This window comes from Heliconius melpomene, chromosome 21 (assembly GCF_056956725.1).
Source record: "Heliconius melpomene rosina isolate 202511_hmr_F chromosome 21, ASM5695672v1, whole genome shotgun sequence".
Lineage (NCBI taxonomy): Eukaryota > Metazoa > Arthropoda > Insecta > Lepidoptera > Nymphalidae > Heliconius > Heliconius melpomene.
In genome coordinates this window covers 10,642,142-10,666,942 of record NC_140409.1, presented here as the reverse complement: position 1 = coordinate 10,666,942, position 24,801 = coordinate 10,642,142, and the positions used below count along the sequence as shown (strand labels likewise).

At 35.3% G+C, this 24,801-nt stretch overlaps 2 protein-coding genes across 4 annotated transcripts in view; one reads left to right on the top strand and one right to left on the bottom strand.

Moving 5' to 3' along the window:
* Unr (cold shock domain-containing Unr) overlaps positions 1–12,199 on the top strand; it is a 29,864-nt gene extending 17,665 nt beyond the window's left edge. For all 3 annotated transcript variants that reach the window (XM_085206292.1, XM_085206293.1, XM_085206294.1), the window contains exons 13-17: positions 53–229; positions 704–875; positions 7,706–7,810; positions 8,308–8,471; positions 8,863–12,199. In XM_085206292.1, coding sequence (XP_085062418.1) covers positions 53–229; positions 704–875; positions 7,706–7,810; positions 8,308–8,471; positions 8,863–8,879 — 635 coding nt within the window. In that variant the 3' untranslated portion in view covers positions 8,880–12,199. The remainder of the gene's footprint in view (positions 1–52; positions 230–703; positions 876–7,705; positions 7,811–8,307; positions 8,472–8,862) is intronic.
* A 3,372-nt stretch (positions 12,200–15,571) lies between these two features.
* Positions 15,572–24,801, bottom strand: part of LOC146527234 (peptidoglycan-recognition protein SB2-like) — a 66,203-nt gene continuing 56,973 nt past the window's right edge. The window contains exons 3-5 of the mRNA XM_085206295.1: positions 17,963–18,164; positions 17,275–17,387; positions 15,572–16,382 (exon numbers count right to left, since the gene is read on the bottom strand). Of these exons, the coding sequence (XP_085062421.1) occupies positions 16,102–16,382; positions 17,275–17,387; positions 17,963–18,164 (596 nt within the window). The 3' untranslated portion in view covers positions 15,572–16,101. The remainder of the gene's footprint in view (positions 16,383–17,274; positions 17,388–17,962; positions 18,165–24,801) is intronic.

The following is a 24,801-nucleotide window of genomic DNA, read 5'->3' as shown; positions in this document are numbered from 1 at the left end:
GGTGGTTGTTGTTAACAATAACAATTAAGATTAATAAAGACAAAATGCACAGGTCTCATCCAAACAGAGCGCGGTCTATCGTACGAGTTCGGTATAATGGGGCTCTCGTGCAAGCGCGAGATACTGCAAGTTGGGGACCCGGTCGCCTTCCAGGCGGACGCTGAGGGCAGGGCGACCAACATTGTGCCTGTGAGGAAGAAGCGTAGAGCCATTGTTGATGCTATTAAAGGTATGTTGCTAGATTTCGATTGGAGAAAAATCCAAATTTAAGATTTTGATATGAGAATCCGATAAATGTATTCTTTTAATTTCAACTCTTTTAAATATGTAAGAAATATAGGATTTATTTATTACATTTTGAATGATTGATATGACATCGATATAATGCGCGAGCGGAAAGCAGAGAACGGAAGTGTTTTGAATCGGGAACAGAGTCTCTTAACACTAGGTTCCCAGGTTCTCTTTGCCTACCCGCATACAGCGTGAAGCTAAAAACATTAAAACAGTATATTTCAACTTTCAACAGTGACCCGTCACGGACAGAATAGTTCATTTATTTATTTTTAATACTTTATTACACCATAATTGATATTAATTAACTGAAATACAAAACGAAAAATAAACATAAATTAACTTAAACAAAAAACGGAAAAAAAATATGTTCATATGTTTAATGAAAATATGTCCTGTATCAACATTCCAGATGGCTTTGGATTTCTATCAGTCGAATCGGAGGACTCTCGTCGTCTCTTCTTCCACATGTCGGAGGTACGTGGCAACTCGGCGGATCTCCAGCCCGGTGACGCCGTGGAGTTTGTTATGCTGACCAACACGAGGAACGGGAAGTCATCCGCTTGCAATGTGGTTAAAATCGGGTTAGTATGCTAAACAAAACTTCGTGTAGAGACCATTCGTTCTTCACGAACGGAATTTAATACCGCGCTTTGTCTTGTTATCAAAGCGAGGAATTTTTTTTTTTTTTATATTTATTATTAGCGTATACAAACTTACTTACACTAATAATGTTATATTACGATCTAGCCATTACGTTGACTAATGAGTAATTTAATTTTAACCTACTTTTATAATAAACAATACTATGCTAAGATTGTGTCCATCGGCACTTTTCTTATTGTCTCTATTTAAGGGGAAGACACTTAGTTAATGTGTTCTTTATATTTACGATTACACTTTCACCACTCAACTGTTATGCACTACACTAACTCGAAAGGTTTAATTCTTTTGAGTCTTCTCACTATGTCCGTGTTGTCGAGGAGCTGGATTGCCTCGACGTTCACATGATGATGAAGTCTGTGTTCGTGAGCAGCATATTTCTTAATGACTTTATCAACGAACTCTATATTGAGGTCCCTGTGGAGGTCGTCGTTTCGAATATACCAAGGAGCACTAACTACTGCTCTAAGTACTTTATTCTGGAATCACTGTATGATGTCTATGTTACTTTTGCCTGCACAGCTGTATCCCGTAGGTCCATATTGGCATGAGGACTTGTTTGTATAGTAAGATCTTGTTTTGAACTGCTAGAGTAGAATTTCTTCCAAGCAGCCAGTACATCCTATTGTATCGCATTTCTAACTCCTCTTTTTTAAAAGCTTTTATTTAACTTGCAATGTATGTATGTGGGTTCGGGTGAAATCTTAGAGCTCAATTTTGAAGTAGATATCGTCAACCGATTGAGCTGAAATTTTGTATACACGTTTACTTTGGATGACAATGCACGATAAAATATGTGACGTCATTCTAAATCTAATATGGCGGACCATGCAAGATGGCGGAATTGTTATTTTTAATGTACTTCTACAATATGGGTATCAAATGAAAGGACTCGTTGAGAGCAACTCGAAAAATAATGTGATGTCACTCTAAATCCCATAAGGAGGAAATCGAAGATAGCCGAGTATCTATTTGGTCTACTTCTACAATATAGATATTAAATGAAATGGGTCGTTGACCGTAACTCTAAAAATAATGTGACGTTATACTAAATCCAATATGGCGGAACATCTAAGATGGCGGAATAGTTATTATTTATGCACCTCTGCAATATGGGTATCAAATGAAAGATCTTGCCGAGAACAATTAGAAAAATAATGTGACATTACTTGAAATCCAATAGAATTGACACGATTCAAGATTTTTGTGCTTTCAAATAATGAAAGGTATGTTCGTACGATTGAGCTGAAATTTTGTATACACGTTTGGTTTGGATGACAATGCACGATAAGGTTTGTGACTTCATTCTAAATACAATATGGTGGACCATCCAGGATGGCGGAATAGTTATATTTAATGTACTTCTATAATATGGGTATCAAATGAAAGGGCTTGTTGAGAGTAACTGGAAAAATAGTGTAACGTCATTCTAAATCTTATATGGCGAACCATCCAAAGTAACAAATGTTATTTTTGATGCACTTGTACATTACAGGTATCAAATGAAAGGGCTTCTTAAGAGCAACTTGAAAAATGATGTGACGTCATTCTAAATCTAATAAGGCGGACCATCCAAGATGGCGGAATAGTTATATTTCATGCACTTCTATAATATGGGTATCAAATGAAAGGGCTTCTTGAGAGCAACTTGAGAAATAATGTGACGTCATTCTAAATCCAATATGGGGGACCATCCAAGATAGCCGAATAGTTAATTTTAGTCTACTTCTACAATATGGATATCAAATGAAAGGGCTCATTGAGAGCAACTCGAAAAATAATCTAACGTCATTCTAAATCCAATATGGTGGAACATCTAAGATGGCGGAATAGTTATTATTTATGCACAACTGCAATAATGGTATCAAATGAAAGGGCTTGCCGAGAATAATTAGAATAATAATATGACATCTAGTGTGAGAAACCTTCTTCCTCCTGGCATTAATCCCGGCTATTGCCAGGGTCTGCTTTCCTACTCAACCTACTCCACTTTTCGCGGTCTTTTGCGTCCTCGTTAGACCATTGGCTCTCATATCCGGCATCACGATATCCAACCAGCGCTTCCTTAGGCGTCCAGGAGGTCTCACTCCAGGAATTGATATAGCAAGGCACTTGCATCCGACATAGTACCGGATACCGGCGCGTAACGTGGCCAAACCATCTCAGGCGGCGCTCTTGGAGCTTATCCGCTACGTCACGGACCCCAAGATTACCTCGAACGAATGTGTTGGGTATGCAGTCAGACCTCGTTACGCCGCCCATCTACCAAGCATGCGCCGAGATATTGCTGGCCAACATTCGCGGCCGTATAAAAGAACCGGTCGTATGATGCTCTTGTATATCAGTCCCTTGAGCTTGGCGGTTTTCTTTGGTCACAGACCACACCAGTGACCTCCCACCATTTGGCCCAGGCAGCACTTATCCGGCCATGGACATCGTGATCGATGCCTCCCGACTCGTGCATAACGGATCCAAGGTACCTGAACTTTTCTGACTTAACGGCTGGCTCAGGACCTATAAGGATTGTGCTCGAGTCCGGGCTCCCGCAGGCAATGTACTCGGTCTTCGACACATTTAGTTTAAGACCGCTGTTCTCAAGCGTACCCTTCCAGAGGTTTACTTTACGCTCCAGCGTCAATGAGTGCTCGTCGGTTCTCGTCAATGAGTGCTATGTCGTCGGCATACATCATCAGCCATGGAGGCTGCACTACATTGAATAAGAACGAACTAAGATTCGAACCCTGGTGAACCCCCACTGTAATCGGGAAGGGTCTAGTGTCGTCAACAGCATTCCTAACCATAGAAGCGGAATCGTGGTACATGTCTCTAGTGTGAGAAACCTAGCCAGTGGTAACTAAAAATTAAAAAATAAATTATAAGCAAAAAATCATTTTTAGAAAAAGCTTTTATTTAAATGCTCTAAAAAGAAGAAAATAAAATTTGTCTTTTAAATTTTAACTATCAACTCATAACCTCATTGTACACAATTTATATGATTATAAAAGCTTGTCGCGGTAATCAATATTTAATTAACTTGAAATTTTAAACATTGAAACTTAGCAGATTTTACATAATTAAATTAGTACTAGTTAATTTACACAAGTAAATCGCGCGACAAGCTTTTATGATCATATAAATTGTGTACAATGAGGTTATGAGTTGATAGTTAAAATTTAAAAGACAAATTTTATTTTCTTCTTTTTAGAGCATTTAAATAAAAGCTTTTTCTAAAAATGATTTTTTGCTTATAATTTATTCTTCTTAACGTGAGCTTTCCAGCGTAGTTTAGCATCCAGCATCATGCCCAAGTACTTTGCTGTATTTTGATATGGTATTATTTGGTCATTAATGAATATGGGGTGATATTCATCTCTTTTGTAAGTGAAGTTAATATGAACCGACTTTGTTTAATTTAATTTAATTTTCCAATGTTTTGTCCAATTGTGAATTTTGTTCATAGCTTCTTGAACTTTTTTGGCTGCTTCTGCATGAGTTTTTCCTACTGCCATTATGGCAGTAGGAAAAATAGTATTGCGATAGTATTATTTTCTAACTGAGGGATATCATAGGTATAAAGTAGGTAGAGAACCGGACCCAACACACTTCCTTGTGGTACCCCTGCTTTGATTTCTTTGATATCAGAAAAATAATTTTGTTGTCTTATTCTAAACGCCCTATTTAATAAGTATGATTTAATTAAATCTACATATTCAATGGGCAACACTCTTTTTAGTTTCAATAATAAACCTTCATGCCATACTTTATCAAAAGCTTGTGCAACGTCAAGAAAGATAGTAGTACAGACTTCTTTATTTTCCAATGTTTTCTCAATGAGGTTTGTTATTCTATGAACTTGATCAATGGTTGAGTGTTGTTCTCTGAAACCAAATTGATGATCTGGAATGAGTTTCTTACTCTCCAGGACTGGCTTGAGCCTTTTTAAAAACATTTTTTCAAATAGCTTTGACATAATAGGTAGAAGTGAGATTGGTCTGTAAGATGTTATCTCTTGGGGTGGTTTCCCCGGCTTTGCTATCATTATTACTTCAGCTACTTTCCATAGATCTGGCACACATTTAAGTCTAAATGCAGCATTAATTAAGTTCGTTAGTTTAACTATAGCTTTTCTTGATAGATTATGTATTATATCTCCTGAGATTAAATCAAATCCAGGAGATTTTTTCCGGTTAATTTTTTGTTTTATTTCACGCCAGACTTCTCTAGGTGAAACCAGTTTTATGTCTTGACTTTCATCACAAGAATTTAATGGAACAGGATCCTGGTTTTCATTATCATCGTTCGGCTTAAAGATATTTTCTAGATATTCTGCGAATGCTTTAGCTTTTTGCTCATTACTTACGGCCCATTTTCCGTCTCCCATTTTTAATGGTGGAATCTGGGTAATAGGTCGTTTCAAGTTAGTAAGTAGGTACTTTTCTCTTTTGATTACGTGTCTTGGTGGACAGTAAATTGCTGCTACCGTGATTGAATATTGTTTTGTCTCTATTTGAATTGCCACAGATTGGATGTCTGGTTCTCCACATTTATTTATTTCCTGATGTTTGATACGGTCCCTTACGATAACTGCACTGCCACCTCTACTTTTATTATCTGGGTGTAGTGCATGGTAGAGTTTGTAACCTCTAAGATGTATGTAAGATTGTTTGGTAAAATGTGTTTCTGATACGAGACACAGGTTTATATTTTCTATATCTAGGACTACTTGCAGTTCGTTTTGGTGTTTTAATAGTCCATTGCAGTTCCAAACCATGATTTTAAGTTTTCTAATCATTTTTTGTGTCTGGGTATAGCTGCTAGCTTAGTGCTATTTTCGATCTCTTTTAAACGCTCATCGAAGTTGATCATGAGCTTCAAGATTTCATCCAGTTTGTGCTCTTTTGGGTTATTTTGTTCGCCTTCACTCTGTGTTACTATGGGTTTTCCTCTAGTAGCTTGGGCAAAAGACATTTTTTTATTTAAACCGGTTGTTATGTTATTTGCTTTGCTTGTAGTAGGCTCTCTTGCTTTCGACTCTTGCTGTTGTTGCATAGGCGAAGACATTTTTAGTGTTTTATTACGCATTTTTTGCATTTCTTTGGCGATCATGCAGCCTCTGTAATTAGCAGGGTGTGGTTCACCGCAGTGTACACATTTTGGTTTTTCTGTAGATGGTTTTGTACAGTCTTTGGTAAAATGCTTACCAGTACACTTGACGCACCTAGGCTCTTTGGCACAGTACTTTTGTGTATGTCCATAAACCTGGCATCTTTTACACTGGGGAATCGGTTTTGTAGATCGGAGGGGTTGTATTTCAATAGTGCAACCTAGGATATATTTTATTTCATAGATCCTTTTAATTTCTTCTTCATTGCTGAAAGTAAGAGTGAACATGTTGAGCGGCTCCTTAGTTTTCCAGCTCAATTTGTTTACTGCATCCTGTATTTTGAAACCTTTAATTTTAAGATCTTCAACAATTCTATCAGGCTTGCAGGTAGAGGGTAATTTCTTTACTATTACTCTAATAGGTCTTTCCTGCTTATTTTCATAAGAGTGCCAGAGACAATTATTCTCTGTCAGCGTCTATGTAATGGAGCGATATATTGCACCATCGCAAGCATTTATTTTGACACTTCCGCCATTCAACATCATCACAGTGAAGGTGCCAGTGGTGTGTTCTGTAGACAGAAAGTCATAAAAATTTTGGTAATTTTCCACGCCGTCTACTATGATAGGAGGTGGTGAGGCGATTTTTCTGACATTTTCTTTTATTTTATTTTTGGGTGATAACTCAGGTGACACGTTCAATTTTCTTTTTTTTCTAGTCTTTACCCTAATCCACTCCGTTTCTCTCGCAAGTTCTTCTTCATCAGTCTCATATTCGGTATGTTGTGGCGCAGTATCCATATTTGATGTTGATGGAACTTGCATTGGTTTTTCTGCAACACATTGTAGGTGTTGCTGTAGAATTTCTATTTGTTTTTTGAGATCTTCTACTAGATCTTGCAGTTATATTCGCTCTTCTTTTTTCTCTCGGTGGTGACATTGAAATTCTTTAAGTCGGGTATATAGCGTATGTTCCAATTCCGTTGTTAGGATTATTCGATCTTTCGAAGGTGTACTCATTGTTTAGGCTAGTAATAACTTCGCCTTAACAATATGATTTGTCGTTTGAGCAATAATTATCTAGGTCATCGTCTCCGTCCGGCCGCCTCGACGACTATGTTGTGCTGCGTTAACACTTTGCACCGTAGGTGCGCGCGTTTGCGTTTGACACGGCTATTCTTAGCGAAAATCGAACGATCACTGAAAGCGAGGAAATGAAAATATTTAATTATTTGATTCCCCCGAGTCGGCATCGAACTCACAAACGTCGCGTTTATACTAGCACGTTTGTGCTCCTGCGCTACGATAGCCTCAATTACTAATGAATACTAACAAGAAAATTAAATTAAATCAGCTTCACGCTGTATCCCTCACACAGCAGGGTAGGCAGAGGGAACCCAGTGCTAAGACACTGCGTTCGTTATTTTCTGCCGAATTCTGGAGGAATTGTGTGTTGAGTGGCAGAACTCAACGCCGCGTTTTGCCTCGACACCGAGGGCGAAGAAATGGAAATATAAACGTAAATAAATATTTCACTTCCTCTAGTGGGGATCGAACCCACAACCGTCGCGTTACAGTAACATCCTCTAGCCGCTGCGCCACGACGGCCTCTAATACAAACAAATATTTTATTTATTATATTTGGCAGGTCACAACCATCTTCCAGTTCGCACGCAGGATTGTCCAGCGGACACCAGCTACATAGGACCTCCGATGGTCGCAGCTCCCTTCCGAAAATGTCCAAACCCGATAGGTATATCATCATCTTTTCTATAATTTCGTGTATAAATAAAAAATGACTTTATAAATAAATCTTCTATTAAGTTATTATATACTCTGGGACATACTTAGGAGGAACGCAAAAAAGGTAGTAGTTATGTTATACATAATTTATAATTTCGTGCTGACATGTAATTTGAAAAAAAAATACAGTCGAATTGATAACCTCCTTTTCTTACAGAAGTCGGTTAAAAAAAGAAGAATTTTACTTAAAATTTTCATTTTTTTTACTTTCTGTGAGTTTCTCGGATACGTAGTATATGAAAGTTTGTAGTCTTTTGTTGAAAAGTAATCTTTTTGTACGAAATTGCTATAAAATAGCTGTTTTATTAAGTTAATTTTATTATAACACAAAAGTTATTCCGATTAGTAAATAAATAAATATGTAGTTCAATTGGGTGAAACTGCGAGCGGGTCCCTATTCTCAAATATATTTAATGTATGACATGATATTATTCCACCACCTATCAGATCGACCCAGAAGCCGGCCAAGACGCACACCGAGCGTCCGTCCCGCCTGCTGGCCCGTCTCCGCACCATATCGCTGGAGGAGCCGGGGCCGCGCGTCGTGCTCGCGCGGCCGCCGCGCGGGCCCGACGGCAGTCGCGGATTCAGGCCGAGGCGCCCACTCGCCGGTCAATATATATATTTTTTTTTAGCCTAGTGTTAAAACACTCCGTTCCCTTTTTTGAAAACCTGCGCTCCCCACTTTCCACCGAATTTGAACTGTGTGTTGAGTGGAAGAATTTAACGTCGCGCTTTGCCCCTTAACCACAGCGAGGAAATGAAAATACAAAAACTTTCACTCCTTCAAGTGGGAATCGATCCCAAAACCGTGGTTGTGAGTTGTGGATGTTTCTAATTTTATTTATTGTAATGCTTTATTTAGTACAATGAAATTATATAAAAATCAGTAACTATTAAATCTCTCCACATTCAAATATATTTGAAAATTATATATAGAGACTGAAGTTAATACCGTATAGTTAAACACTTGTATTTAAATGTGTTGTTTATATTTTACAGAACAACTGGGCGAGTGAGAGCGTACGGAGCATCAGCGAAGGCCTGATAAAACTATATACTGCTACGTAGGTAAACATCCTAGGTTTGATTTCAAATTCTAACGGTAAACTATAACAACCTCCGGCACCCTCCTTATAACATTACAAACTCCCATTTGATAAAGTATTTAATATTATTCCACAACCTTCAATTTGCTTATCATTGTCATTTAGAGCTTCTCGAGAGTGCCTTCACGTTGTATAGTTTACCAGTCATTGTATTCACGAGAGACTGACTGACCATTTCTTTAGCAGCATTTAGGAATTATTTACTAATTTTTTTAGGAAACAAATTCAGAGATATGATCAGTACAGATTATAAAATATAGTTTTTAACGAGCGAGAAACATATCAAAGGTGACCCGAGTTTTGTTTGCTTGTTACTTTTTTGTGAGGTTCTTTTTCGCATACACGTTGTTCAAAATTCCGCGACCATTCCTAAGAACGGTCGTCGTACGTTCGGACTGCACATAATATATGAAGAGACCTAAGGCTTATATTACACTGAAAAGTTAGAAGAATCTCGATTTCGACGTTTTCCTATTTAAATATCCAACCTTTTTCGATATATTTTTGTTTAACATTGTGCTATAAGCCTTAAATGTGGGTACACGACCTTTTTAATAAATGACGACTGCCAATAAAGAATGCCTTATTCTCTCCACTTTAAATTGATTCACTTTTTAAATAGATAAATAATATAATTAATTATTAGGTGTTATAGTTACAAACTGTATTATATGCTAAAAAGAATTTATTAATTAGGCTCACGTGTACCAGTGCTATGCCATAATATAGCAGTAGATCTTTTGAAAAAATGTCAAAATGTTAAATATATTTTCTTTGTAAATAAACTTTGTTATTTCTAAAATCTTAATTGAAAATTGTATGGCGAATCATTGCTTGCAAAATTTTGCAAAGCGAATTCCCTTCTATTTTATGTTTATATAAAATATGTTGTAATTTGAGCTGTTATTATTATAGAAATTGTAACAAATTTATGTAACTGCACTTGCTTGCGATCATTTTACTTAAGAAATACACGATTTATTTAATATGTAAAACAATTTTATTGTACACGGTGAACTTAGTAAAACCATTCGTAAAAGAAATTTAATAAATATTTTGAAGTGCCTTTAATATAATTTTGCGATTTTGAACTTCTAATAATACTAAAAAATTGTCTAAATAATTTTTTGTTTCATTATTTTATAAAAATAATTAAATAGTGCAACAATCATCGTGTATAATGAATCAATGAAACATACACACACAAATTACTATAATTTATGTTTTGTTCTAAGAGATCTCTATTGAAACTTCTGTGATTTTCGAAAACACGTGCAATACAAAAAATATATTAAAAGAAGCTCATAGGGCTCATAGATTTAGAAGGAAATCCTCATATATTGTGTTACTCCGAACAATAGACCGACCGTTGCGAACAAAATTTAATATTAGCTAAGAAATTAATTGGAATAGAGCATATGATATGCTACGTACTGGGATGGAACCAAAGACTGAGAAAAATATTTATTGCAATAATATTGGTATTAGATTATGTTAATTAGCGATATTGTGTAAAGTCATAATCCAAAATGGTTGGTGAGAAAGTCTCACAAGTCTGTAAAATCATAAAATAAATGATATTGCATATATCGTGGATGCACTGAGGCTTGCTTGCCATTTATATGACATTGTCATACACCAAGCGGACTTAGTAACGGGTTACGACAACGATAATATTTCGTAATAAATTTAAATAAAGTTATCATTTATGAACAATATGGATATTGGATGCTTTAATAAATTACAGTTTTTTTGTTATCAACTGCATATGAACTGAACTAACTAACTAACTGACTTATGAAAGCAATATATGTTTTCATAGTTGCTATGTCAATCCATTGACACTATCAGATTCACGACGGGCCGGCTGTGTTTATTTGTATGGGACCGTGTATTGTAATGATTATTGTTTTTTTTTGATACGATTGTTTTATTAAATATTAGTAGATTTGATTTACGTTATTATAATTTGTTGAGAAATTAGTGTGTTTTTTCGCGTGTGTTGATTATCTGACAGTCCGAGTTTAAATGAGTCTCCCGTCCCCAGTCCCCGGGTTGGAGGATCGTGAAAAAACATGGTTTCTAAATAATTTCTAATTTCTAACAAGTACGCTTATAGTTTTTTTTAAATTATTGTGATCGTTTATAGAATTTGTTTCTTTTTTCGTAGGCTTAATCGGGATTTCCCGACGTTGATTTACATTTGAACAACATTTTTTTTGTTTTTCTATTGATTTTCACCACTTGGTAATTTAAATAACACACACACACAATATTATTATAATTTTTTTTATTGATTTGTGTACGAGAACGCTTATAGTAACTAACGACTCGGCATTTAAATATATACATTATATCGAAATGTGTGTGTGGGTGAAGACGTTACGATGCGTTGTTTATTATATTTATGAATAATTCCAAAGAGTAATAGGAATTTTGAACAAACGTTTATATGCTGTACGCCTATCCGCAAACTATTATTTGCTTCTCTCATATAATAACCATGTAATCATATTTAGTAATAGTGACAAAATATAATAATATTAATAATCAGGATATCGGTGTTGTAGTGTTGAAAATGTGACCCGGATTTTATTCGGGTATAGTTATAACGTGTACTAGTCGGGTACTACCTACACCCGGATTCTCTTACTATAAGAATTATCCCCCCCAATGATCTGACTCGAGGCGTCGTACTCGCATTTCAAACAATTATCTTTATTATAAACATCACATATATATATATTTTGTAACTGTCAACTATATATGTATGAAATGAACAATATTATAAAATTTCATTTTAAAATGTAAAATGGATGTGTTTTATGAGAGTGCGATGCCGTTTTAATTTATTTGGCGAACCTACACAAAATTTGTAATACAGTGCCTAAAAGAACCTCGATGGAAAAATTGATTAAGAATTTATAGCCTTTCAGAATTACAAAACTTTGGAATTATCATAAGAGTCTATTTTATTTAGTTTGTCATATTTGTATTCATAAGACAAGTTATTTATGCCAAATGTTTATAAGTCCTGTACATTTTGAAATTGTGATTAAACTAATGTACACCTCGAAATCGAGTCCTGTTTCTGCCTTCCTAAGGTTTGATATCGAAGTATGTGTATCGGCTGATCGTCGCTCTTTACGTATAGATACGATACGCATTACGTATAAATACGCAATAAACTTCTCATTAAGCATATACTAATAAACGATGTCATTATATCACTGAGGGCTTTCTCTTTGTTGCGAATCAAACTTTGTTTGTTCCCCTTACACGTCTTGTTTTTGTGATGAAGGAATATTTTAATCGAATAGGAATAAATATTGGATTCGTCTCAGTAAACGCGACGATTCCAACGCGGGGGAATGAATTTCATTCGCATCATTTCCTCACTCTGGTGACAAAATAAAGCGTGGCATAAAGTTCTGCCACTCAACCCGCAATGTTTCGAAAACTTGACGGAAAGCGGGGAACGGAGTGACTCTGTCTGTCTGTGTAGGTTCCCTCTTTCTGCCTTGCTGTATAGAAAAAAGTGAAGCTAAAATAAATGTTGGTGAATAATATTCACATATTCTTATTTTATTGGCAACTGTTCCTAAAATTAAATATAAAATCAATGAAAAAAAAAAATAAAAGAAAATATGCATTTTCTTCTTTTCATATTTGACAGAAATCTTTTCTGTAATAAAGAAGAATTATTGACCTAGCTGTTTATACTTTATACTTGTAAAATGTTTTCTAAATCTGGTAAAATTAAGCCTATACATAAAATAGAAGTAATTGAAATGTAATTAAATTTTATATATTTTTTTCGCTCGATGTATATGTCGATTTTATGCGATACCTTCGCATTTCACATCAAACCTCAGGATTCCGTGTCTTGTTAATACTTATACAAAAACATTAGGTACATTGAAATAACTAAAATACTGTGTATGGAGTTATATACTGCTTCAGTGATTCACGCTTCTTACAAAGGAGATCATAAACGCATAACTCTTTAAAAACATTAAGTACATATTTTTACTTTTAATTTCTTTTTGTCCATTAGTAGGCAGAGAGAACCTAGTGTTAAGACACTCCGTTCCCCATTTTCCGTCGAATTCTGCAAGCATTGCGTGTTGAGTGGCGGAACTAAAAGCCGCGTTTGCCTCTACACCAAAGCGAAAATTAAAATATTAAATATTTCATCTTCTCGAGTTTGCACGAACCCACGACCTGTCGCGCTTATTACATACATTTTGTGCCCTTGCATGTTTAATTAATATAATTAAATTTTATGTGACCGATCCTTGAACATTCTTTAAGCATAATTAGGCGTTGATATATAGAAGTCAACGGCCAAGTGAGTGAGTCGGAATAGTATAATAAAAATTTGCTTTTGCTAACTTTGGAAGTATATCACGTACACTTTTGAAATTTTGAGGTTATGGCGTTTGCTTATTTATAGTTTACTAGGAGACGATAATTTGAAAGCTCTTAATTTATCCAGAGGTTCTCAAATAGGGGCACAAAAATACGCCAAAATGTTTCCAGGAGAGGATGGTACGGCAGTGCTTTGCTTGGAGCTCAACTTAGTGGGGGGGCAATGCTGTGCCCCCAGATAAATAAGATTGATGGTACACGGCATGTATATACATATATATTTATATTGTACAAATAGGAAAGTAATACAACTTTAAATTAAAAGGTTAGTGTGGATTATGACACTCCATTTCCCCATTTTCCTCCGAATTTGAAGTGAAGACATGAAAATACTAATAAATAATAATTAACTCTCCCGAGTGAGAATCGAACCCACAACTGTCGCGTTTTCACTACGGCCACTACGGTCTCAAGAAAGGAACAAAAAAACTGATATATTATGAATACCTACGGTATTTAATAAATTAAACAATTTCTAATAACAATGAAAACTATGCTTTGGGATAATAATGATTAGCTAGTCACTTATATCATACAGGCTTCGAAGTTCTACGACTGACCGTCGTGGAATATATAGCCCAAGGTCCCAGAGCTGCCAGACCTACGTCATTTTAGCAAAGCTGAAATTTTGAGGACTATTAGTCTAATGGGTAGTTAACACGTTGACGGACAATTGCGGCTATAGCCGTCAAAGTGAAGTTCACAATGTGGCATGACTGCTATAGCCGTCCAAAACGAAACGGTCGTTTTTAGACACTACGGCTATAGCAGCACAAATGTGCACTTACTGGCGTATACGTAGAAGCATAGTGTCGTGTTTTGAAAACATCTTTTTCTTTTTTTTTCTTTCAAAACATATAGTGTCAATTTTCGAACTTCGCTTGTTCCTACTGTCCGTCAACGTGTTAAGACAGTGTGCCTACTCACTAACGTGAAAGTGGGGCTCTTTCTTAGCCGACACCTATCCAAGGCGTCTAGAGGCAAGGTGTGTCGTTTTAAAAAGGTAAAAAAACTAGGAATTATTTAACAATAGAAATAAACATACTTTAAAAGTATTGTTGTATTTACATTTATCATTTTTAGTTTGTATTTTTTTTAAATATCTCCTTTTAATTATGGTACCTACTCATTAATTAAAGGGATTAACGAAACACACTTAAGTGTATCTACTTATTAAATCAGCACTAAATATTTACTTCTCGGTTATTACATAGGCACTAGAAAGATAATATTTAATTAAAATATTAAGAAATACTTACGTGAGAATTAACAAAAAAAATATTGGTTGTTCTAACAGTAACTACTTATATTGTTTTTGTAGTTATTTCACATTCAGTCCATTGACTTGGAAATCTATCTGTCTTTTTGATTTCAATATTTTGTATAACTAAAATTCCCTTCTGAGGTACACTCGGTTACAAAGCTATGATATTTGGACACACCTGTCCTCGGAGTCGAGGTGCCTAGACCCTTCAATTTATAGAGCCTATAAGTAACCCTTACCCTTATATTCGGGCCCCTCGTGAAGTTGAGGGTCTCGTGCGTTCTTATAGTGAAGCCAGGACTGCTTATACAGATTAAACAAAATTAAATTTAACATCCTGTTTTGATTTTTTTAAGGATCTTTATTTTAAAAAAGTAACAAATATAAAAAATAAAATTCTAAATTTAAAATTAACAGTTATTACTATATTTAAGTAAGGAAAATGAATTGCATTATATGTAGCACCGTACTTTGTAACGGCAAATGCGGTACGTACATAAAGAAAATAAATATTATCGAGAACGTTTAAATAAGTATATATATCCATATTATGCTTACGATTTGATAAGACAACCCGTGAGTCTTGAATTGCGTTACAGATATGTTGGTTAAAATTTCGGAATATTAATATTTAAATTACTTTTTGCAAAATATTTTCCATTTATTAATATAATCTCCCCATGTAAATGAATTTACTAAGCTTATAAAGGTATAACTAACACGTAGAGGAACAGAAAGCAAAACGAAATATGTAGTTATAACGGAACTGGTAAATTACTTACTTTGAGATTATTAGTGGTATTTACTTAATGAGTAACACAAATTAATTACTCTTCCTACCTCCTGCCTGATACTACAATACAATACGATATACAATATAAGATGTGGAAAAACAGTCATAATAATATCCTTGGCCAATTACACAGATCTTAAGTCAAAGATATTGAACAAGAATCTCAACTTAAATATAAATAGATAAACCTAATATAAGTAAGCAAATGGTAAAAAGAAAATAAAAAAAAACAATCGAGGAGTAAAACAAGAAAGGAAAAGAACTCATCGTCCTCCTCAATAATTAATCAAAAGTAGGATGGGTGGGTACAGTGTTCCATTAGACCCCTTAGTAGCGTAGTTGTATAAATATTGACAACGACGATGAAGATGCACGCGAAAAGAAGAGAAGTAAAGTTGTTTGCGAAATGTATTCCCTGGATTTGTTTACATCAAATCATTAATGAATCCATTTTGCCAGATCCAAGCTATAATTTATTGATTACTAGTGGATTTTTCTAAGGTATACCATTTTGCTTTCCCTTCCCCTATTCATTTCAATGAATTGGAATACCAATTTAATTTCAAAACGCTTGTGATGTAAGCGTTTTTCTTAACTACAATATGCTTATTTCAAGAAAATATAATGAAATGTTAGAGTAATATCTAGTACTCATGATCAAAGGTCACATTGCCATATTTCTTTTGAATCTGCTCACAATTCATGTTTCGGAATCGGCCTTGGTGATCGAAATTGTTCCATTGTTGTAATGCATTGTGTAGGTTAGAGCCAGGGCTTTGTGTGGATTGGACATCTTTAGCCCCGACTATCAAATAGTCTGGCCTCATATAGCCTCTTCGGACCCCTTCGTCGAGTAACATTCTAGTTCTATTTAGCTGAAGATCTGTCACTCTACTATGATGTGGCCTCTCTTCCCTGTAATCTCCTGCAAAATTTATGTTAACATTGCTATGACATTAATATGAACAACAGTATTGACATATTTTTTAAATTATTCTTCAATAAGTTATTCGGTTTGGGGAAACAAATCACGATTGGGTTTGTAATAGTATGTACCTTGGATATAAGTAAGTTGTAAAAAAAATAAATAAATAAAAAATAATAATAAACTATGCATGCCAATACACATACTACAATAATACAATCTAAGTATATATTTTTAAAATCATGTTAATTAGTTCATAGTTCATAATAACTCGAAGCCTATTAAGGCACGATCCTTTAAAATCGGATTTCTTATAAAGGATTGCATTATTGCATTAGGCATGTGTAGGAGCGGCACATAAGTATTGTCGACTACAATAAAAAATTAATCATAAAAATACATAGATTCTTCTTGAACGGACTTGCAACATCATCGTTTTCTCTCTGTTTTTGTATCCTCGTCTGTTGTGTTAATAATAAATCGTTCCGTTATATTATGTAACAGGGTTGTGACTACGATATTTTTTTCTTTTGCTGCTAATCTGCTTTACAAAAATATACTTATGCCATTTTTGTACAATGATCGTGACATTTTTTTTTTCATTTTAATGAATCGAAGAAAAAAATAAATATTAAGATTTAACACCTGACGGAGCACCGTCAGGTGTACGAGAGCAACCAGTACGAGAGGTTTACTTACGGCAAATAAGGGAAGGTTGACAAAAAACTGTTTAACCGACTTAAACCAAGCGAGGGTTACGCCGCGCTTCAATAAAAATTTAAATTATAATGTCATAAGTATGTCTATGAAATTATAAATTAATTAACCAAAACTAAACGTGGCTGTCGATAATGTAAAATATAAATATAGGGACAAATTAAACATTATTCACCAATAAATGCAATGCCCAAAGAGCATCTGTTATAGCCAAAGGTGTGTGCTCCTTCTTTGTTCCAGCCGCGTCCTTCGTACACGCGCCCATCGTTGCCAATTATAAAATTGTATCTGGAAATCAATTATATATTAATTACTTGGTATGTTCGTTGTAATTAATATTGAACAGGCACCGATAATATACCTGCGTCTTGGGGCTTTAGATTCAATGCCGTCACCATAATAATTTTTTAACTTATAGAAATTTACAAGAATTTCTAGAGATACTTATTTCGAGTTATAGAGCTTGCGTCATTAAAGAAAAGGAAAAAGGCAGGCTTGCGGGGCCTCTTTTACCTCAGTGGGGGTTCAATTGCGTCCCCCCTTAACGACGCTTCTAGTAACAGAACTAAAACTACTGGCCGTACTAAAATCAAGATTACAGGTTTAACTGAATTTAAATTGATGGCACTGGAGATCTTATTTTTATTATATTAACATACTAGCGGCCCGCCTGCGGCTTTGTCTGCGTGAACTACGTTATTATTGATTTCTGTTTCCGTGAGTACCTACGTCCTATAAGCGACGTCCATGCAAAATTTGAGATTCCTAGCACATGTAGTTTCTGAGATAACAATATTACATTAAGGAATCGATCAATTATTTCTATCTAAAAATAAATTAAACGATAGCAAGATATTACTTACGGTATATTATACCCCTTATCTCTTATAAACCAGCCTTGAATGGTCCTCAGTTCCGCGGCGCATTGGGCGAACTTCGTGCACTCACCACTAACAGTGTGCTGGACGATGACGAGCATTAAAGGTAGGAAGTTTTCGGCTATGGGATTGTCGTCGTATGGTTGAGCCAGCCACATTTCACTCGTTATATTCCAGAGGTTAGATGCTGAATAAAATAATAATTTGTAAAATATCAAAATATTTAACCCTAATTTAAATTGAATTAAACCAATTGATACTAATCTTAATTGATATTAATTTTAATAATAAGCAATATTAAGGTAACGGTGCGGGTTTGATGACGTCATGGCACAGGGGCACAAGGGTCCGAATATAAACGCGACAATTGTGAGTTCGATCCCATTTGAGTGAATGAAATATTTAATATAATTTTCATTTTAATAATTTTGATTACTTTGCTCTGGTGATGAGCTGGAGCGCGGCGTTGAGTTCCGCCGAAAAAGCTAAAAAAAGATGTAATAATATTTTTTATGGTTACAAAAACAAAATAAATATCCCCATGTTTATTTTATTTCTTATGGAATTGTGAAAAATCTTTAAATCACCACCGATTTTTATAAAATTTTAAATTTAGACTCTTAAAAATATTTCATTGAACACATGTTTCATGGGTTATTAGAATTCACCCTTAAATACGCAAGCGAGGCTGCGCGCGTCCACTAGTATTATATAAAGATGGTAGATTGTTGTTAATCAACACACTATTGTTAGGTAGGTACCTACTACAAGTAGCAAAGAAACAGATATTAATAAATTTTATATTTTATTTTTATTCAACTATTAATAGTAGGTACATTGCTTTTTATTCTACGAAATCGAAATGCTTGCAAAAGTCTATTTGAATGAAGAATATTGATAATTTAAATAAAATAATATCCACACATAAGTATTACTATAGTACTCAAACACGCATTTATTTCTTCACCAGTTAGATTAGTCTTATCATAGTAAGAAAATGAAGAATTAAGGAATTAAACGTCTAAACAAAGAATTTGAATATAGCTTTTGTCAATAAATATGAAGAAATATATATTGCTACGTATAATGTGTTTTAAGCGAATATTGATCCGTCCCGAGAGGTCCGTGGTTCATATTTAAATCGGCTCAGTTCAAATAGCCTCTTTTAAACTCATGCGGACCTAGTAACTTGCATCCGAGTTTTCTGTTATCGGTTATTGAACTTGCTCTTAGTAAAAAAATACACACGCAACCCCTATTTATTATATGAATGTAATGTATGTTATCTTACTGTAACAATCTATTATATATACATTACTTACTCAAAATAAAATTGTAACTATTCAGTGCTTACACATGGAAGATATAGATGTCATAGGTAAAAGCCATTGGGGGAGAGGGGCAATTCTCAATGCAAGAGAACCCAAAACAATGTTTTTTTTGTCTGTTTGTTCACGCTAATCTCAGAAGCATCGTAATCAATCGCTGTAAAGGCCAATAGGACTAACAGCATTGTACGCATACTAGGAAAATAATAATTTTAACACCAAAAAAAAGCTACTACAAAGCTTAAAGATTTCCGTTACTTTGTGTCACTATTATATTCTCGTTTATTGTAATAAATTCTTTGATTCTTTAGCTATCCGATTAATATTTAGCATATAGTATAACTCTTTTTTGGATGTAGAGGATAGTACTTAGTGGTTCGAAACTAAAAAGAAGTCAAACTGTATGCCCAGATTTTGTTATCATTAGGTTTTTTGGATTGCTTCTGTATGGTGGTTTTTAATTATCTATATCTATATCCTTCCACACACCTACCCTACAACCTACGCAGTGTAAGACAATTGTCATTGTGAGGGCAATTTTACAGAAAATAAAATAATAATACCCACATAATTATTTATAAAAGAGGAAGGGAACGGCTATAAAAAGTAACGTTTTTGAAGGATTGAGTCAGTACGTCGTTATTCTGCCTGTCGTAAGGTGTAAAATTGTGACAGTGTTCAAGTATTTAAAATCAGTGTCATTGTTGGAACTATGCGTTTTAAAACGTGTATAAGTGTAAAGTGTTATATCCATACCTATATTATAAATTCGAAAGTAACTCTGTCTGTCTGTCTGTCTGTCTGTCTGTATTTTACGCAATCAGAGCCAAACCGCTAATTTAATTGTGATAAAATACTCATATAGAGATACTTGAGGGTCCCGGGATGAACATAGGATACTTTTTTTTCTTATATTTGTAATGTTGTCGATATATATTAGTATATTAAAATACTTATTAATTTGACATGCAATTTATTCCGCCATGTTTATAACAACCGCCGTTGCTAAGCAACGATTTGCAAAGTTTGTTGTTAGAAAACGTCACCCATAATGAGCTTGCTTAACGCATCTCTCTATTGACAACTGAAAATAATTTCATAAATATATTTAATAAATATTCGTATAGCTCAAGCGGGCACAGCCGCGTTCGGGTCCACTAGTAGTGTTATATATATGTTAGAAGTGTGCATATGTAAAAGAGGAACAATAAATTGTGGTTATTAAGTATTTTATTATACTTAGCACCTGACATTTTCACAAATGTCAGAAGTGGGATCCAACACCTAAAGATAACTGGTGTTGTTACTACGCCCAAAGCAGACCAACCGGCGCACGACGACCAACACGGTACGTCTGCGACGGTGATCGTAGACAGAATAGACGCGGAGATAATAAGCGGAAGCGATCACAGCAACCGGAATAACCGAAGTTGTAGTCAAAAGCATAGTTATGGTCGCCGTCCAAGTAGCAGAAGGTACAGTCGAAATCGCAGAAGACGTGAACGTGAGGAACAGGGACGTTTCAGCAGGCGTAGGTGCGTGGTAGCAGGCGTGCCCGTAGTAGTGTTCAACAAAGCAACAGCGACCATGTTTATAAGCCGAAGCGTGAACAGTATGTTTGCCGCTAGCGTGACAGCCGTGCAGATGACTCTTCTAAAGAAGACAATGAAAATCGTCTTCCTTGAAGTAAGCATCATTATGAAGGTACGAGCATTTTATTAATAGTAACAGTAATATTAATCATCAAGTAGAAGTGCAGAAGCGGCACAATATGGTAACAAAATTTTAATAAGATATTAAGATGCAAAAGTCAAAGTAGTCGCTATAATTAAAGTCTCCTTTATAACAAATCTAACAGTGTGCTAATGTCATCTTATGGTTTACTTAGTTGAAGTCTGTAGAAAAGTGAATCGCGTAAATGAACTAAGTGAAAATGTAATCGAAAGAAAAAGTAATACAATTAACAGTGACGTGTTCTCAGTAAACGGCATTGTTTTGAATTCTTTCATTAAACTAGGAAGAACTTTAAGTGAAATAAAAGGTCGGTAGTATATTAAGTGAAATAAGGATGAAACAGAGCCTTCAATAGGTTTTGGTAACTCGACAGTTACACCCGTAGATAGTTATGATATTTAAATTATTATTGATGGCATTTTGGCAATAACGGAAGTGCTTAGTGTCTACTGAATATTTACTTAGGTTATGCTGTTACAGAACAAACATTTATAATGTTTAAGACTTACGATAATTTTAAAATAATAGCTAAATAAAATTATAATACCCGCAGTATTATCATTTAGTAGAATTGAACAAAAAAAAAGTCTTATAAAGTCAAAGCACCAAACAACGGTTTAACAATGGTTAGTGTATAGCAATGGTAGATGTAATAAACTTATAGACGTGTAAAGAATATTTTGTTTTATAAGAATTAAATGAATTTAACGATAAAAATGGTAAACTTATTCTAAAGTAACTTGTTGAAGACAAAAAGAAATAAGCTGTTAAAATATAGTTAAAAGATAGTTATGTGTCTCAATAATTATAAAAGTAATAATAGTAATTTAAATAAGCAGACCCAAACTTAAAGTAATTTAGAAATAGAAAATGAATAAAAAAATAATAAGTGTTAGTATAGATATTTCATTAAAGGGATACATATTGAAATTGTTTTGCTTTTGATTCAAGAGAATTAGGTGGTGATCTAGCAAATTAAATGAATATAAAATAATATAAAGTAAGAGTAATTACAATATAAATGTTATATTTTATATTTACTACTCCAGTTACCAGATAGTTGACAGACATTTAAAAACACGATTTACGTGTTAAGCCTATTGTTACCGTAATCTCTACTCCACGGTCAAATGAGCAGGTGGATATAATCGGAGGAGGATAATAATATGTTCCAGTAGTGGTTTGAATATAAGAATGGTAAGGCGAGCAGCGTCATGTTCTGTTGGACTCTCTTGGCTAAACAAATTGTTTATTTGTATATTTTCGAGCTTTTTATCGAATGAGCTACTTTTATATTTTAAATTTGTACAATATAGAAAGTAAATATATTTGTCAGAGTATTATTTACAAATCAAGGTGTCATTAATTATTAGTTATAATTGAATTGAGTATAAGACCGTTTAGAGGTCTTAGAATAAAAGTTATACAATAGGAAATGGAATGCTGGTACTAGTTACAAGTACTTTTTATATAGTAAATGAATCTACTTAATTTAAAGTGTCATTACTATTATTATAACAAACCCTTTTGATGTATAGAAAAGTACACGATAATAAATAGAAATATTCTGTTTAGTATTGCTAGTGTTGTTTAATACTTACTTCAATTCAATCGTTAGCAATTGCGGACAATAATTGTGTTGTTAAATAATATTCATAATAAAGGAATCGGTTGAATGTGAGTAGCAACTCTGATAGTCTTATATTAAAGTCATTAAGCGTAGATATAAAGAATAAAATAGAGAAACAATTCGTAATAAAATTATAAATGAAGTATTTATAAAAAAGGGGGTCAAATATATAATAGCATAAAAGAACCGCCGTGTAAGTACCAAAACGAATTTTTCGTTAGTTATTCGTAATAAAAAGGTTACAAGTTTTTAACAAAAAAACAAATATGACATTTAGATCTTCTCCCAAGTACAAAAGTGTAGGGGTGTTTATAAAGCAATAGTGGCCATAGATAAAGATAGAGCGTGGGTAGTGTTGACCATCTTTCAGACGATAGTGATTCTCAAGCCAAATCGGGTAGTCATGATGATAATGAATGTCAGTCTCGAATTATTTAATTTAATGAAGTAAGTAATTTAATTGTATAAGTTGATAAATAGTCTAGATAATATTTTAATACTATTAAATAAATTTCAATTAATAAAAAAGTAGCATGTATGAAGAGGTTGATGACGGTGGACAGGGCTAGTTAGTGGTAGCTAGGCAGTGGCGTTTGGCGCTCCTTTCTCTCTGACTGTCCCGCTAGGAATAAAGCGTGGAGTTAAGTGAAGTTAAAAGTATAGTATACAGTGTATATTTATGTCAAGTAGATAAAGTATACATGTATATGGATTTATTTAATTCTAAGTGAATTGTTATGGTTAATGTATGGTTTTAGATTTAGTTTTAGAGCAATTGCCCCAGTTCAAGATGGGCAGATTGCCCCAGTTCAAGATGGGCAGATTGCCCCAGTTCAAGATGGGCAGATTGCCCCAGTTCAAGATGGGCAGATTGCCCCAGTTTCAGTTGGGCAGATTGCCCCAGTTTCAGTTGGGCAGATTGCCCCAGTTTCAGTTGGGCAGATTGCCCCAGTTTCAGTTGGGCAGATTGCCCTAGTTTCAGTTGGACAGATTGCCCTAGTTTCCGTTGGGCAGATTGCCCTAGTTTCCGTTAGGCAGATTGCCCTAGCTTCAGTTGGGCAAATTGCCCTAGCTTCAGTTGGGCAGATTGCCCTAGCTTCAGTTGGGCAGATTGCCCCAGTTTCATTTGGGCTGATTGCCCCTGTTTCAGTTGGGCAGATTGCCTCTAATATCAGTTGGGGAGATTGCCCTAGTTTCAATTGGGCAGATTGACTCAGTTTTAGTTGGACAGATTGCGTCCAGTTTCAGTTGGGTAGATTGCCTCCAGTTTCAGTTGGGTAGATTGCCCCAGTTTCAGTTGGGCAGGTTGCTGCCAGTTTCAGTCGGGGAGATTGTCCCTAGTTTCGGTTGGGTAGATTGTCCCCAGTTTTAGTTGGGTAGATTGCCCCAGTTTCGGTTGGGTAGATTGTCCCCAGTTTCGGTTAGGTAGATTGTAGCAGTTTCATGTGGACAGATTGTCCCAGTTTCATGTGGACAGATTGTTCCAGTTTCATGTGGACAGATTGTCCCAATTTCATGTGGGCAGATTGCCCAAGCTTTATGTGGGCAGATTGCCCCAGCTTCATGTGGGCAGATTGCCCCAGTTTCAGGTAAACAAATTGCCGCAATGCTGATCACCTATCAACTTAGGCCAAGTAGACGCGCAGGTAGCTGCTGCGAGCTACCTTGAGCAGACCATCAACGGTGACAACATCATCTTTGGCTCCGTAAGGTGCCTAGCAGGCTTCTGCCGCCACGTTTCACGGAGGATTCTAATTTTCGCTGGCTTGCAGCCAGTGGGAGTCGAGGAGGAGTACTGTGAGGAGGGACAGATTGCCGCAAAGCTAATCACCTACCAACTTGGGCCAAGTAGACGCGCAGGTAGCTGCTGCGAGCTACCTCGAGCAGACCGTCAACGGTGACATCATCTTTGACTCCGTAAGGTGCCTAGCAGGCTTCTGCCGCCACGTTTCACGGAAGATTCTAATCTTCGCTGGCTCGCAGCCTGTGGGAGTCGAGGAGGAGCACTGTGAGGAGGGACATATTGCCGCAGGTTCAGGTGGGCAGATTGCCGCAGGTTAAGGTAAACAGATTTCCGCAGGTTAAGGTTAGTAGATTTTTACAGGTTTAGGTGAGCAGATTGCCACAGATTA